This window comes from Musca domestica, unplaced genomic scaffold (genome assembly GCF_030504385.1).
Source record: "Musca domestica strain aabys unplaced genomic scaffold, Musca_domestica.polishedcontigs.V.1.1 32, whole genome shotgun sequence".
In the NCBI taxonomy this organism is placed as follows: Eukaryota; Metazoa; Arthropoda; class Insecta; order Diptera; family Muscidae; genus Musca; species Musca domestica.
This window is the reverse complement of record NW_026712311.1, coordinates 1,249,823-1,264,109: the sequence shown is the minus strand read 5'-3', so window position 1 is coordinate 1,264,109 and position 14,287 is coordinate 1,249,823. Positions and strand designations below refer to the sequence as shown.

At 32.9% G+C, this 14,287-nt stretch overlaps 2 protein-coding genes across 2 annotated transcripts in view; one reads left to right on the top strand and one right to left on the bottom strand.

Annotated features, from left to right (window-relative positions):
- The window catches only part of LOC101901057 (tyrosine-protein phosphatase Lar), an 898,201-nt gene that overhangs the window by 325,156 nt on the left and 558,758 nt on the right, over positions 1 to 14,287 (top strand). The gene's annotated exons all lie outside the window — the stretch shown is intronic.
- Positions 10,231 to 11,132, bottom strand: LOC131803690 (uncharacterized). The gene is made up of 2 exons (XM_059125206.1): positions 10,683 to 11,132; positions 10,231 to 10,535 (listed from the first exon to the last, which is right to left on the bottom strand). The coding sequence occupies exons 1-2, from the start codon at positions 10,906 to 10,908 to the stop codon at positions 10,270 to 10,272; spliced, it is 492 nt and encodes a 163-aa protein (XP_058981189.1). The 5' UTR covers positions 10,909 to 11,132; the 3' UTR covers positions 10,231 to 10,269.

Sequence of the window (14,287 nt, the reverse complement as noted above, 5' to 3'; positions counted from 1 at the left end):
AAGGAGGTTCTTCCAAATTTTTGGTTAAAATACCTCATCATGTAGAATCTTCAAAAATTCATTTAAAAAAACCCTGAGGCTGCAAGACATTTCAAAAAATTCATAAATAATCCACTTGTGCAGGGCCATCCAAAAATGTATGGGCTCAAGATTTTGCAAAATTCTTCTTTTAAATCATATGAGTCGATAGGACCTTCTAAAGATTGACATAATACATCGTCAAGCCTGTAGGTTCTTCCAAAAGTCTCTTAAAGACTTTCTTGGTCTGTGGGTCCTTTTGATTTTTCCCCTTAAGATCCTAGAGCCTGCAGGACACCTCACAAATTTTTCCTAAAGAGCCTGTTGCTTTTTCCAAAAGCCTTCAATTTTTTCCTATAGATTCTTCAGCCTGCAGGAAGCCTTGAAAAATTCTTTGAAAATCCACAAGGATTCAGGATTTTGCAAAATTCTCCTTAAAAGTTATATAAAACGACAGGACCTTCTAAAGATGCATGACCCCTCAGTAATTTTCCTAAACAACCCGCGAGAATGCTGGTTCTTTCAAAATCTTTTATTATCTATGGACGAGCCTGCAGAAAATTCCATTTTTTAAATCCACCAAACTTCAGGACCTTACAAAGATGTTCTTAAAAATCCATAGGCCTGCAGGTCATTACAAAAAATATATCATAGTTTTCTTAACTCGCCTTATTTCCAAAATTTTAAGTAAAATATCCTTCGGGCCTTCCTAAAAAGGTCCTTTAAAAAACCACGAGCCCACAGGTCATTTGCAAACATTTCAAAAAAATCTACGAATCAAATGGACATTCCAAAATTTATTTTTAAAACGCTATTGCCTGGAGCATTTTTTAAAAATGTTCTGACCCTTCAAAGATATTTTTAGAAATCCACAAGCCTGTAAGACTTTTCAACAATTATCTTATAATTTTATTAATTCGTCGTACTTTCCAATTTTTTATTTAAAAGATCCTACGGGACTTTTATAAAAAGTTCTTTAAAATCTACGAGCCCTCAGGTCCTTTGCAAACATTTCAAAAAATCTACGAAGCAAGAGGAATTCCCAAAATTCATTAAAAAGTTATTGCCTGGAGAACTTTCTAAAAATGTTCTGTAGGTTCTTCCAAAAGTTTCTTAAGAATTTTCTACTTCTGTGGGTCCTCTCAAATTTTTACCTAAAGATCCTTGAGCCTGCAGGACCTCTCAAAGCATTTTCTAAAGATCCTTGAGCCTACAGGACCCCTCAATAATTTTCCTAAACAATGCTGGTACTTCCAAAATCTTTCATAACCTATCGATGAACCGCAGAAAATTCCATTTTTTTTTAATTTCACCCACCTGCAGGACCTCCCAAAGGTCCAGGACCCCTCAATAATTTTCCTAAAGAGAATGCTGGTACTTCCAAAATATTTTATAACCTATGGATGAGCCTGCAAAAAAATCTATTTTTTAAATTCACCAACCTGCAGGACCTTCCAAAGATGTTTTTAAAAGTCAACAGACCTGCTGGACTTTACAAAAATTGTTTTATAATTTTCTTAACCCGACGTACATTTTTATTAAAACATCCACAGGGTCTTTTTTTTAAAAAAAAGTTCCTTTGGACCCACTAGCCCACAGGTCCTTTGCAAACATTTCAAAAAATCTACGAAGCAAGAGGACATTCCATTTTTTAAAAAAGCTATTGTGGGGCCTTTCAAATTTTTCCCTAAAGATCCTTGAGAAGATCCCAGGAGAATGCGGGAATTTTCAAAATCTTTCATAACCTACTGACCAATCTGCAGGACCTTCCAAAGATGTTCTTAAAAGTCCACAAGCCTGCAGGACTTTACAAATATTATCTTATAATTTTCTATACTCGCCGTACTTTGCAACATTTTTATTAAAACATCCATAAAAACCTCTTTAAGAAGATTCTTAAAAAATCCACTAACCTATAGGTCCCTTGCGAACATTTCAAAAAATCTGCAAAACAATCGAACATTTTAAACATTTTACGAAAGAAACTATTGCCTGCCAGTCGCTAGGACCATTTTTTTCTGAGAACTCCACGAGCCTGCAAGATTTTCCAAAAACTTTCTTAAAACTTCTTCGGTTTATCAGGACCGTTTGAATATTTTTTATAAGAATCTACCAATCGTATGAATCACCTAAAAATGATCTTACAAATTCTGCAAGTTTTTTAGCAATTAAAAAAAAGTATAGTAAACATTACTTCTCCTTCCAAAATCCTTTTTAAAAATTCTACGGGTCATCAGAATTTTTTAATTATTTTTTTTTATTAAAAAAAAATCAACGAATCTTGAGAACTTTTTAAAAATGATCCAACAAATTCAGCAAGTTTTCAGAACCTTAAAAAAAGTATGGCCCAAAATTGGGTCACATTAATGTTCCTATCATTTTCTGTTTATTTAAACAAACAAAAAAATACCAAAGTATACTTTTCGGATACATAAACAATTTTTTTTGTTTTGGTTGATTTCCTTAAACTTTGTCTCACGTACTTTACCGCAAAATTGCCAATCGCTTTTAAGTAGTAGTTGTAGTTACTGGAAAATATATTGCCAACTTTTGCATTTGTTGTTATTTTTAATGTCCTTATTTGGCTTTGGGGTCCTTTTGTTTTTTTCTTCTGCTTTTTATCAAGTACTAACAACTTCGTGGAGTATACTTTTGGGCTTGATATGCATTTCCTATAACGGCAGCGAGAGCAGAGGAATAGTACTTTTACTATTCGCTGCATGCATGTTACTCAATGTTGTTTACCTTTTTTTCTACTGCTGCTGCTGCTACTTCTGCTGTCTTCATTTCCTTGAAAATTAAAACTCTACTTAACAAAAAACACACACTCGGAGAGACATACATGTGCTCCTGTGTGGTATGTTGTCCTTTTGTATAAAATGCATTTCAAATAAAAGCCAGGAACTATGCAAGAGCAATGAAGCAAAAGCTCGTGTGTTGGTGGGGTAGAGGGAGGGCGGTAAGGGTAGGAAGAGCGAGAGTAGCAAACAGGAACCGAATGGTACTTGCCACCTACTTTTGCCAACAACGCCCCCTGGCTTCCACGCTATGGGAAGACAGCCCGATGCGAGATTTGCTGGGTGGGGGGGTGAGGGTGAGGGGGAAAAAATCACTTAAACTAAATCATATAAACACCACTTGAAAAGTAACTCAAGTGTAACTAAGTGCATGTGATAACGCTGCTTCAGAGTGCAACAACAACAAAAACAACAACAACAACTCCACTTTGTGATACAAGCAGGAAACTACGAACAGCAGCAACAACAGCAACAACATTTGCAATATATTATATCCACGACACAAGCAATGAACAAACTAACTACCGTTGACTATATAATAACAACCAGGACGATGACGATGACGCTGAGGATGAGGACGACAAGGACGATGATCAGGACGAGAACGGTGTTGAAGGTACAACTGCTTTTAAGCACATTTCCTCAAGGATTCGAATAAAATAAATATTATTTTACAACCGCCAATGTTCTCTATTACACGCACGCACACACACTCACACACACACACACCCACTTAATGTAACAATATGTGAACGAAAGTGAGCGTAGGTGTATTGGTGTCTCAAAGCAACTTTTACTCAATGGGCCATGCTGCTGCTGCTACACGATTAAATGGCATTTGTATTGCAGGCAACTTCAGTGTGGCGTACCACCATCTACAATGATAAGCGAAAAACAAAACAGGATTCGTTGCATTTTCGTCCTTTGGAAAAAAATGGGTGTGCGTGTGTGTGTGTGTGTAGCACACACATATTCCTTAAAATATAGAGGGAAAACTATAAAATTTCAGGGATAGTGTGTAACAATTGAGATCCATTTACGCATTGGAAACTGAGATTTTTGAGATGATAATCGTTTTCGGAAAATAGGTTGTTTAGAGGTGGATGCGTAAGAAGGACTAGAAGGGCTCGAGGAAATGTCAACCAATTTAACCAAGAACTTTTCGACATTTTTTCAAAGGCCCTTAAGGAATACAAGAATTTGTGGGAAAATTTTCTAAAGCCCCTTAGTAATGACCCAAGAAATTTTTGAAGACCTAGGAGCTCAAAATATTGCAAATCTCTTTTTTAGTAAATTTTTTAATGGACTTTTCAAGACTCTAGGCATAAAAAAATACTTTTCATGTTTTTTTGCAAGCACTAGATGTTTTATGGAAATAGAAACAGTTTTGTAAAGGACTAGAGGGAAACTTTTTCTCGAAAATTGTGAGGCCAAAATGTTCCCTTAATAATAAATTCAAAAATTCTGTTTAAAAAATCCTGAGACTGCAGGTATTTCAAAAATGCCCTTAAAGACAGCAGAACCATCTAAAGATGTTTTTTTAAATATACGAGGCTGTCTAAATGACTAAATATGTTCTTGAAAAAATATGCAATTCGGAAGAACCCCTATAAAATTCTTCAAATATCTATGAGACTGTAGAAACCTTTTTCTCAAATACACCAAACTGCAGAATCTTTAAAAATTAGCTTAAAGAAACCTGAGGCTGCAGGACCTTTAAACATTTTCTTACGAAATCCACTTGCCTGCCGGGTCATATCAAAGTCTACGAGCCGGAAAGATGTCCCAGAAAAATTCTTTGAAAATCAATAAGGATTCAGGATTTTGCAAAATTCTTTTTAAAAATCATATAAGCCGACAGGATATCTTAAAAATTAACTTGATGCACCGTCAAGTCTGCAGGTTCTTCCAAAAGTCAAAAAAAGGTTTCAAATTTTTTCCTAAAGGTACTTGAGCCTGCAGGACACCTCACAAATTTTCCTAAAAGTCCTGTTGGTTCTTCCAAAAGTCTTCATTGTTTTCTTCTGATTCTCCAGCCTGCAGGAACCCTTCAACAATTTTCCTAAAGATCATTGAGCCTTAAAAGATATTTTTCATTCTTTTTTTGTTAGCACTAGTGGAAATAGAGACATTTTTGTAAAGGATTAAAGATATAAATCTAAATATTTTTAATTTTTTTTTTTTTTTTGGAAAATCTTAAGGTCCTTAATGATTTATTAAGCATTTGTAAGGTGGTCACTGAAATCGAAAGTTTTTTTTTTTACATCGAAGAAATTTAGAGCAATTCGTAAATCTCTAAAAAAAGTAGAAAACTGGGTAAAAGTCTAAAAAAAAGAGAGGGAAAACATTAGCTTGGAAGCTTCTAGAAAAAAAAAATATTTTTTTGACTCAAGACCAATAGCCTCTAAATAACTATAAATTATGTTTTTAATAGACTTGAATTCCTGGGGTTTGGGTAAGATTTAGACTTATGTGTACTCTATAGAATATTTTAACTTGCTACGATGCCATTTTAAGGAAATTTTTAACTATATTTCGAAAAAAGGACTGAAACTCCTACTCCTTTGTCGAATCTCTTGAGGGTTACATTTTTTGAGGAAAACAATCCACGTGCTTTTATATGCAGTTTTGTTGAAGATACTCTAGATACTACTAGAACTTGATCTGGAAACTTCAAAAAATGTGTGAAAGGGGAGAACCCTCTATTTAGATAACTTCGAAATGTGAACTTTCAAAACACTGATACACGGGCCTTTTATTTTTGGCTCTACTTTCGTAATCTGCTGGGGTTTCCTTGTAATTTTTTTTGTCTTGCACAGTATTATTTTTCCAAAATCGGTGGACTGCCATGAGTTCCTCTGAGTTACAGAAAATTTTTTGAGAGCTCCCAAACATTTTGTAAAATTTATTCGATACGATAAGGTAATTCTCCTATAATTATTTTGGCAACTTTCCAGCTCCCAAAAGAAATGTATTTCAAACACCTTTTTTTTTGGAAAATCCTTAGAATGTCCTTTGAATTTTATAAAATTTTTAAGTCCACGCAAATTTTTTAAATTTTTCCCAATCACATACTTCACAAAGTATTCAAAAAATTTTTTTTTCATGCATTCAAGCCCATAAAAATTAAAAAAAAAAACATGGAAGGACTTAAAATTCCTCTTTTTTAATTGGAAAGGGACCTCTGCATGGTCAAAAGCATTTTTTTCGTTTTTTTTATAACTCTCAATTCGTTATGATGCTTTCTTTTTCTTATCTTTCAAGATATTCTTTTAAGGAACATTAGGAGATAATAAAATTTGTCAAATGTTAAGATATATTCTGGCACCCGGAAAATTTTAGACATTTTTCCAAAGAGTTTTTTTTTTCTGGGAATTTCTTAAAAAATCCTCAGACAAAAAATATCTTCAAATTCCGAGGAATTTTAAAAACCTTTTGAACAAATATTGGAAATATTTTTTCCAAAGGCTTTCCTTTCTCCTGGAATAGTAAAGTGTTTTTATGAAGCACTAATTGCTCCCGAATTGTTTTCGAAATGCCTTAGGGCTTAGAATTTCTCTGAACTCTGTAGGGTCATAAACAATTTTTTTTTTTGTTTGAATTTTTCAGTTTGTGATGATATTCCTTCGAGGTACTTTGGGAGATATTGAAATTTATAAAAATCGTAAGATATATTCTGGCACCCGGAAAATTTTTGACATTTTTGTCGAAAGTTTTTTTTTCTAGGGATCCGGAAAATTGTAGAATTTTTTTCGCAGGAATTTTTACGACTCTGAAAACTTATGGAAAAAAGTAATAAAAAAACCTTGAAATTTTTTTTGCCAAAAAACTTGATTCCTTCAGTGCTTTTTTTCTTAAGAGCTCTGCCAGATCTTCAAACATTAATCAAAAAATTTCTTTTGGCTTTAATATTATTATAATTTGCTTTTCCCTGGATCTCTGCAGTGTCATAAATTTTTTTTTTTTTTTTTTTTTTTGGAAAATTTTCAAATCTTGGAGAGGATGTCTCTTGAACTTTCAGGATATTCTTTTGAGGTGCTTTAAGAAATGTTTGACATTTATAGGCATATTTTGACATCCGGGATCCTAAAAATTTTAGACACTTTCTCCAAGAACTTTCACGCGTCTTAAAAATTAAAAAATACCTTGAATCTTAAATCAACAGAATTGAATATTTTTGTGTCCTTCCATAAGAGCTCTGTTAGATCTTCAAACGTTTTTCAAAAAATATGCACACAATTATCACGAGGCTCTTTAATCTTTAAATCAATCTCTTATACTGCTGGGATTTTTAAAATGAAAAATTTCGATATTTTTCCAGAGGGCTTTTTAGGGGATCCTGGAAATTGTAGAACTCTTAAGCCTCTGAAAAAAAAATATATAAAAGTGTTGAATCTCTTGCCAGGAATGTTGAATCTTTCTGTGTTCTTGCCTAAGAGCTCTTGCAGATCTTCAAACATTTTTCAAAATGTATTCTCAAAATTAACACAAGACTATTTTTCCTTCAAATAATTATCTCAGTGCTTTGGAAGATACTGAAATTTGTAGAAATGTTAAAAAAATATTCAGGCAACTGGAATTTGTTCGAAAATATTGTCCAAGGACTTTTTCTTCTGAAACCCTGAAGATTTTAGAATTTTTTCGTAGAATTTTTACGCCTCTGAAAAATTAAAAAAAAATTGTGTTGTATTCTTACTTAAGAGCTCTGCAAGATCATCAAAAATTTTTTCAAAAAATATTCTCAGGCTTTTTTTCCTTCAAATAAATCACTCATTCTGCTAGGATATTTAAAATGACAATTTTCGACATTTTTCCAGAGGGCTTTTTAGGGGATCTTGGAACTTGTAGAACTCTTAAGCCTCTGAAAAAAATATATATAAGCCTTGAATCTTTTGCCAAAACTGTTGGATCTTTCTGTGTTCTTCCTTAAGAGCTCCGCCAGATCTTTTTTCCTTCAAAAAATTATCTCAGTGCTTTGGAAGATACTGAAATTTGTAGAAATGTTAAAACATATAGAGGCAACTGGATTTTTTTTTTTTTTCAATAAATTTGTCCGGGGACTTTTTTCTGGTTTTAGAAAAATTATAAACATTTATTCAAAGAACTTTTAGGCCTCCGAAAAATTAAAAAAAAAAAAAAACCTTGAGACCTATTGTGTTCGTAGTAACGAGCTCTGCAAGATCTTCATTCACTTCTCCACGATTTCAAATAATTCTGTCATGCTCCGCAAATATTTCTAAGCACTTAATATTAATTCTCAGACGACCTATTTTTGGTCTCTTAAAGAATTTTTTTTATAATTCACAGAAATAGTCTTCAGAGAATTATTTTCCAATTTTTTAAATTTTTTTTTTAAATTCCTGCAACTGCTGGAATTAAAAAATTTTTACACCTCTGAAAAATTAAAAAAACACCTTGAATCCTTGTGTGTTTTTACTTAAGAACTCTGCTTTTGGTTGTTTTGGTTGCCGGATTAGTTCATCTCGACTCTGATATCCTTACATCTTTCTGCTGAATATAAAACCAAGCAACAATATATTTTTTTTTTTTTGTTAAGAAGCTCTTCAAGAAGGCGCTTAGTCCATAAAAGATACTTTCGTGCTCCTGAAATTTGAATTTTTTTTTTGTCCGAGTACTATTTTCTGGTATCAGGAAATTTACAGACATTTTTTCGAAAAATTGTTACGCCTCTGAAAAAAAACTTGAATCCTTTGTGTTTTTATTTAAGAGCTCTGCAAGATCTTCATTCACTTTCTCACAATTTGCACAGGCCTCTTTCTTCTTCAAATAATTATATTATCCTGCGGGAAATGTTTCCAGCCACTTGAGGTTATATTTCCTTCTCCTTCTCTGACGACATTTTTTTTGTCCCTTAAAGATTTTTTTTATACTTCGCTAGTCTTCCTAGAAATATTTTCAAAAATTCTTTAAAAATGTTTTCTTTCAAAATTCCTGCAACTCCTAAAATTCTTGTTAATGTCTCGAAAGTTTATCTTTTTTGGTTACCGAATTTTTTTCCATCTCAACTCAGATATCCTGCCATCTTTCTCCTGAATATAAAACCCAGAAAAAATTATTGTTTTTTTTTTTTTTTTTTTTTTTTTTTTCAAGAAGCTCTTCAAGATGGCTCTTTGTCCATAAAAAATACTCTCGTGTTCCTGAAATCCCTAGAACTTTTTGGGGGGAATATGTTTTTGGTTTTCCTTCCCGAATCACTTGAGAGTTACAAATGTTTAACCAAAAAATTCTCATTTGTCATTCAAATATTCTCTCATGCTGCTGGAATTCTTAGAAATTTTTCGCTAGTCTTCCAATAATTGTTTTTAAAATAGCTTTAATTTTTTTTAGTTATTGTGCTCCTGAAATTCTTTAGAATGTCTCGAAAGATTCTCTTCTCTATTACTGGTCTATTTTCATATCAGTCAACTATCCTGCCCCCTTTCTTTGGAACATGAAACCAAATAAAAAATAATTTTTTATTCCCAAAAAGCTCTTCAAGATCTTAAAACTTATTTTTTAATATATATATATACACGCAAAAAAATATAAGCCTCTCTAACATATGTCCCAAACATATTTTGCAGCAAACAAATATATGTTTGCAAACATTCCCAAACATAACATATGTTTGGGTGCTGCAAACAAATTATGTTTGGGTCCAAACATAATTAATGTTTGGGTCCAAACATAATTAATGTTTGGGTCCAAACATAATTAATGTTTGGGTCCAAACATATTTTTTGTTCGGGTGCAAACATAATTTATGTTTGGGTCCAAACATAATATATATTGGGGTGCAAACATAAATTTATGATTGGGTCCATTTGTATACTTACTGCAGATATAATTCAACCATAATGCAAACTAGTTTTAAAATCAATTTTTGATATTCACATTTTATTTAACATAAAAGAAATTCATACATATTATAATATATAATAAAAAATTAATTGTAATAATTAATATAATATTAATATCAGTAATAAAAAATTGTTAAAAATAATAATATTAAAATAAAAATTCTAATTATAAAAATATTAAAGAAAATAAATAATTTATAATGAAACATAGTTTTTTATTTTCTTTAATATTTTTATAATTAGAATTTTTATTTTAATATTATTATTTTTAACAATTTTTTATTACAGATATTAATATTATATTAATTATTACAATTTTTATTATGCTTAAAATTATTCTTATGTTTCTAATATTAATTTATTATGTTTTAATTTTTATAAATAATATATTGTTGTTATTGATAAAATAAAATAAACATTTGTTAATAAGTTTATAATTTATATCGTGCCAGTTTTCATAAAATTTTTATTTTATATTAATTTTTTAATTTATTATTATTAATATTATTCTTAATATTTGTTATTATTTTTATTTATTAATTTATTATTTTTCCTTTTATTACAATCACTATTTTTTCAATAAAGTAAAATACTTACAATCTGTTAGGGTCTTCTTTTAGACATTCGTCAATAAGGGCCTTCGAAATATTCACCCAATCTTTATTTTGCAGGCGTTTTTCGGCAATAAAAATTCTCCATATTTTGTTGACAGCCGGAATTGACTTGATGGACTCTATGTCAGTCTTTAAAGTTGAAATAACATTTGTTTTTGGGGTAAGATCCCCAAAACCACCTTCGGATTCACACTCCGATAGAGTGCCACTAACTGTCGATGCTGATGCCACTGATCGAACGGAGTCTAAATGAAAATTAAATATATTATTTAAAAAAAGAAATATATTATTTAAAAAAAGAAAAAAATATTAACAGCCTGTTTCTTTATTTTGAAACGAAATTTTTTTTTGTTCCGACATAAAGAAACAGGCTGTAAATCCAGTGTACTTACCTCCAAATTGCAACTCAATATGAAAAGTAGGTGTTGACATATATTGATGAATTACTTTTTCAAACTGGTCTTCTTTAATGGTTGCACCAAACACTAAGGCTGTTATTTTTCTTGAGGCATCAATTTTTAACTCTAATTTGGCTGCTTTTATAAAGCTTTGTAGATTTAAAGGCTCCGGCGCTTCGACAAATAATTTGTCTTCCCCCAAAACAGTTGGTATCAACATTTATTACAACACTTGTGACACGACGCGAAGGCACAAAACAAATAAAAAGAATAAAAAAAGAACACAACCAGAATGCCAACATGAGACACGCGCAAATGTTACGCTCTTTTGTTCTCATCAAGCAAATCGGTGTGTATGCGAAAAACGCATGTATGTATGTATGCATGAACATTAGTAAGAAGCAACGTCTCAGCAACAAAAAAACATCCAAACAGCTCTTTGTGTGTTGTTGTTGGCATTTTTGGTGCATGGACAATAAAAAAGAAATAAACGTCTCAGCAACAGTTTCCATCCCTCTTGCCGCGCACACACCACACATAGTTACAGCAGCGATCGGCAGTGTTTGCTTGGTGAGAGCAAAAGAGCGTAACATTGGCGCGTGTCTCAAGTTGAGACACTCATCAACGCAAAAACAGACTTCTCACCCTCCTGTCTTCTTTTAAGTCACCTATAACACCAATTCAAAAGTAATCGAGAGCTCTGTTGTTTAGCTCTTTGAAAAAAATCCTCTCCGCACCCATAAAAAAATATGTTCTAACATATAAAATATGTTGGTACCTAACAAATAAAATTGAGTTATGTTACAAAATGTTGCAAACAAATATTTGTTTGCACCGAAACAAATTATGTTTGCATCCAAAAATATATTTGTTTGCAACCAGTCTCAAACAAATATATGTTTGGATCCAAACATATTTCTAACATATATTTTTCTGCGTGTATATATATTATTATTATTAAATTATACAATGCTGATAGTCCACGAAAAGAACTCTCGTGCCGCTGAAATTCCAAGGACTTTTAAATATTTTTCTAGTCTTCAAAAACCCCCTTTGGAAATTCTTTAAAAATTATTTTTTTAAAAAAATGCCTAAAATTCTTGAGAATATCTCGAAAGATTATCTCCTTTGGTTACCCGATGTTTTCATCTAACCTCAGCTATCCTGCCTACTTTCTCCTGAACATGAAACCAAACAAAAAAAAAAAACCCTTAACTGAAAATAAATATTTTGCGTAAATGTGTGTGATTAGAAATACAACAAACAAGCTGTAACAAGACTAGGAGGAAATGATGATGATGATATTGGAATCATTGGTAACCCTTGGAAATCCTAGAACACCTTCGGCTCAGGATCAAACGATACCCTTTTGCATGCAGCTGAAATGGCAGTTTGATATCCTGATTAAATGAAGCAAAGAGAAAAAAACACACACAAACTGGGCATGGGAACCATGGTAGCCAACTTAAAGCCCCCCCCCCCCTCTTCCCTCTTCCTTTCCCCCTTTCTCCTGCAGCTAACTCAAGTATCATTTGTGCTGGATTTCCTTGTATTGTTGCCTGGTATTTTCCTTCTCTCTCCTCTTTTCAAAAGGATACTTCAAATGAACTGTTGTTTTTTTTTCAGCTACACTCCTTTTCTCTCTCCTCCTCCTCTCTCTCTCCCCCCTCTCTCCCTCTCTAAACATGATTATATCATGTTATCCTGATTTTCACTAGGAATTCAATCTTTGTATACTTTATAAAGTCTTTTTAAAATGGTTGTGTGTGTGAGCGCGTGTGTGTATGTGTCTTCGAGTGTATCTATGCGTATGTGGGAGTGTGTGTGTGTGTGTGTTTGTTTTGTTTCTTAGCCAAGTATTTTTATATTTTCCCAGTTTCCAGCCATGTTTCAAGCTTGGTGTAGTCGTCGTATCAGTCAGCCCATCATTGAAACATTGAAGCAATACCGGCACCACCCTCCCCCCCTTAGCCGTGCCAGTAGCCTGAGTATACTTTCCTCTGATGAGTTTAAGTAGAGAATGATGTGGTGCTGCATGGTTGAGAAAAATCTTTAAGCTCTCGCGCTTGCTGTATGGGCCATGTAGCCCATGCTGCTTCTCCAGATTCCAATGGCGCTCCCGATGATGATGCGGATGCTGATGACGATGATAGAGTGTATAATCACTGTTAAGGCGTTAAGCATACAAGAATGACACTTAATGTTCAGTTTAAGTATCAGAGAACACATACTTACCAAGTACTTTATTTTTTCATGGCATACCCCCGTACCCCTTCCAGCCACCCTCCCCCTTCCAGCTTATACAAATACTTTAAACATCATCCATATATGTGTGTGTGTGCGCGGGCGTATGTTTTAAGCTTGTCTATATATTCAAACACTTATCGCTGATGATAAAATTGTAGTGGGTGTTGTATTTGTTGTTGTTGTTCTCCTTCGGATTGTTGTTGTTGCTGTGTTTTTTTTTTAAAAGATTTGTTATTTTTTCCCTGTTCTTCTACTTAACACAATGTCTCCTTGAATGTTCTTCTGCTTCTAGAAGTGCTTGCTGTTGTTTTTGTACGTGCTCTCCAATACTTATTTAAAACTTAAACACTTGAATCCTGGTTTCTTCACACACACACACTCACTCAGACATACACCTAAACACACCCACACATATCCTTGTTGTCAATCACTGGCCGGCCTCTTCTATTGTTTTGATGCAGTTCCATGGCATCGAATGCTGCTGCTGTTGTTTTTTTTTTTCTGGTGGTTTGCCGTTTCACTGCTCTTGTGATTTTATCCTTTTTTTCTCTCCAACTCTAGACTTCAAGTGTTATTTTTATCGCTTCCTTTTTCTTCAATTTTCCGAGCTTCTGAAGTTCGAAAACAATTTTTTCGTAGTGTTTAGTTCAATTGTTTTTTTTTTTTGTTTTTTTTTTTTTTTTTTTGTAATTTCTCTTAATAACCCCTTGTCCATCTTAATGACAATGACAGAACATTGGCTGGAAAATTATTTTCATGAGATCTCTCATTTTTTTCTTGGTGGGATATCAAGGAGTTTCCTCGGCCAAGGAAAATTGAGGGTTAATGTATTTTTTTGGTCTAAAAAGGCTTTCTACACGCAGAAAAATATATGTTAGAAATATGTTTGGATCCAAACATATATTTGTTTGAGACTGGTTGCAAACAAATATATTTTTGGATGCAAACATAATTTGTTTCGGTGCAAACAAATATTTGTTTGCAACATTTTGTAACATAACTCAATTTTATTTGTTAGGTACCAACATATTTTATATGTTAGAACATATTTTTTTATGGGTGCGGAGAGGATTTTTTTCAAAGAGCTAAACAACAGAGCTCTCGATTACTTTTGAATTGGTGTTATAGGTGACTTAAAAGAAGACAGGAGGGTGAGAAGTCTGTTTTTGCGTTGATGAGTGTCTCAACTTGAGACACGCGCCAATGTTACGCTCTTTTGCTCTCACCAAGCAAACACTGCCGATCGCTGCTGTAACTATGTGTGGTGTGTGCGCGGCAAGAGGGATGGAAACTGTTGCTGAGACGTTTATTTCTTTTTTATTGTCCATGCACCAAAAATGCCAACAACAACA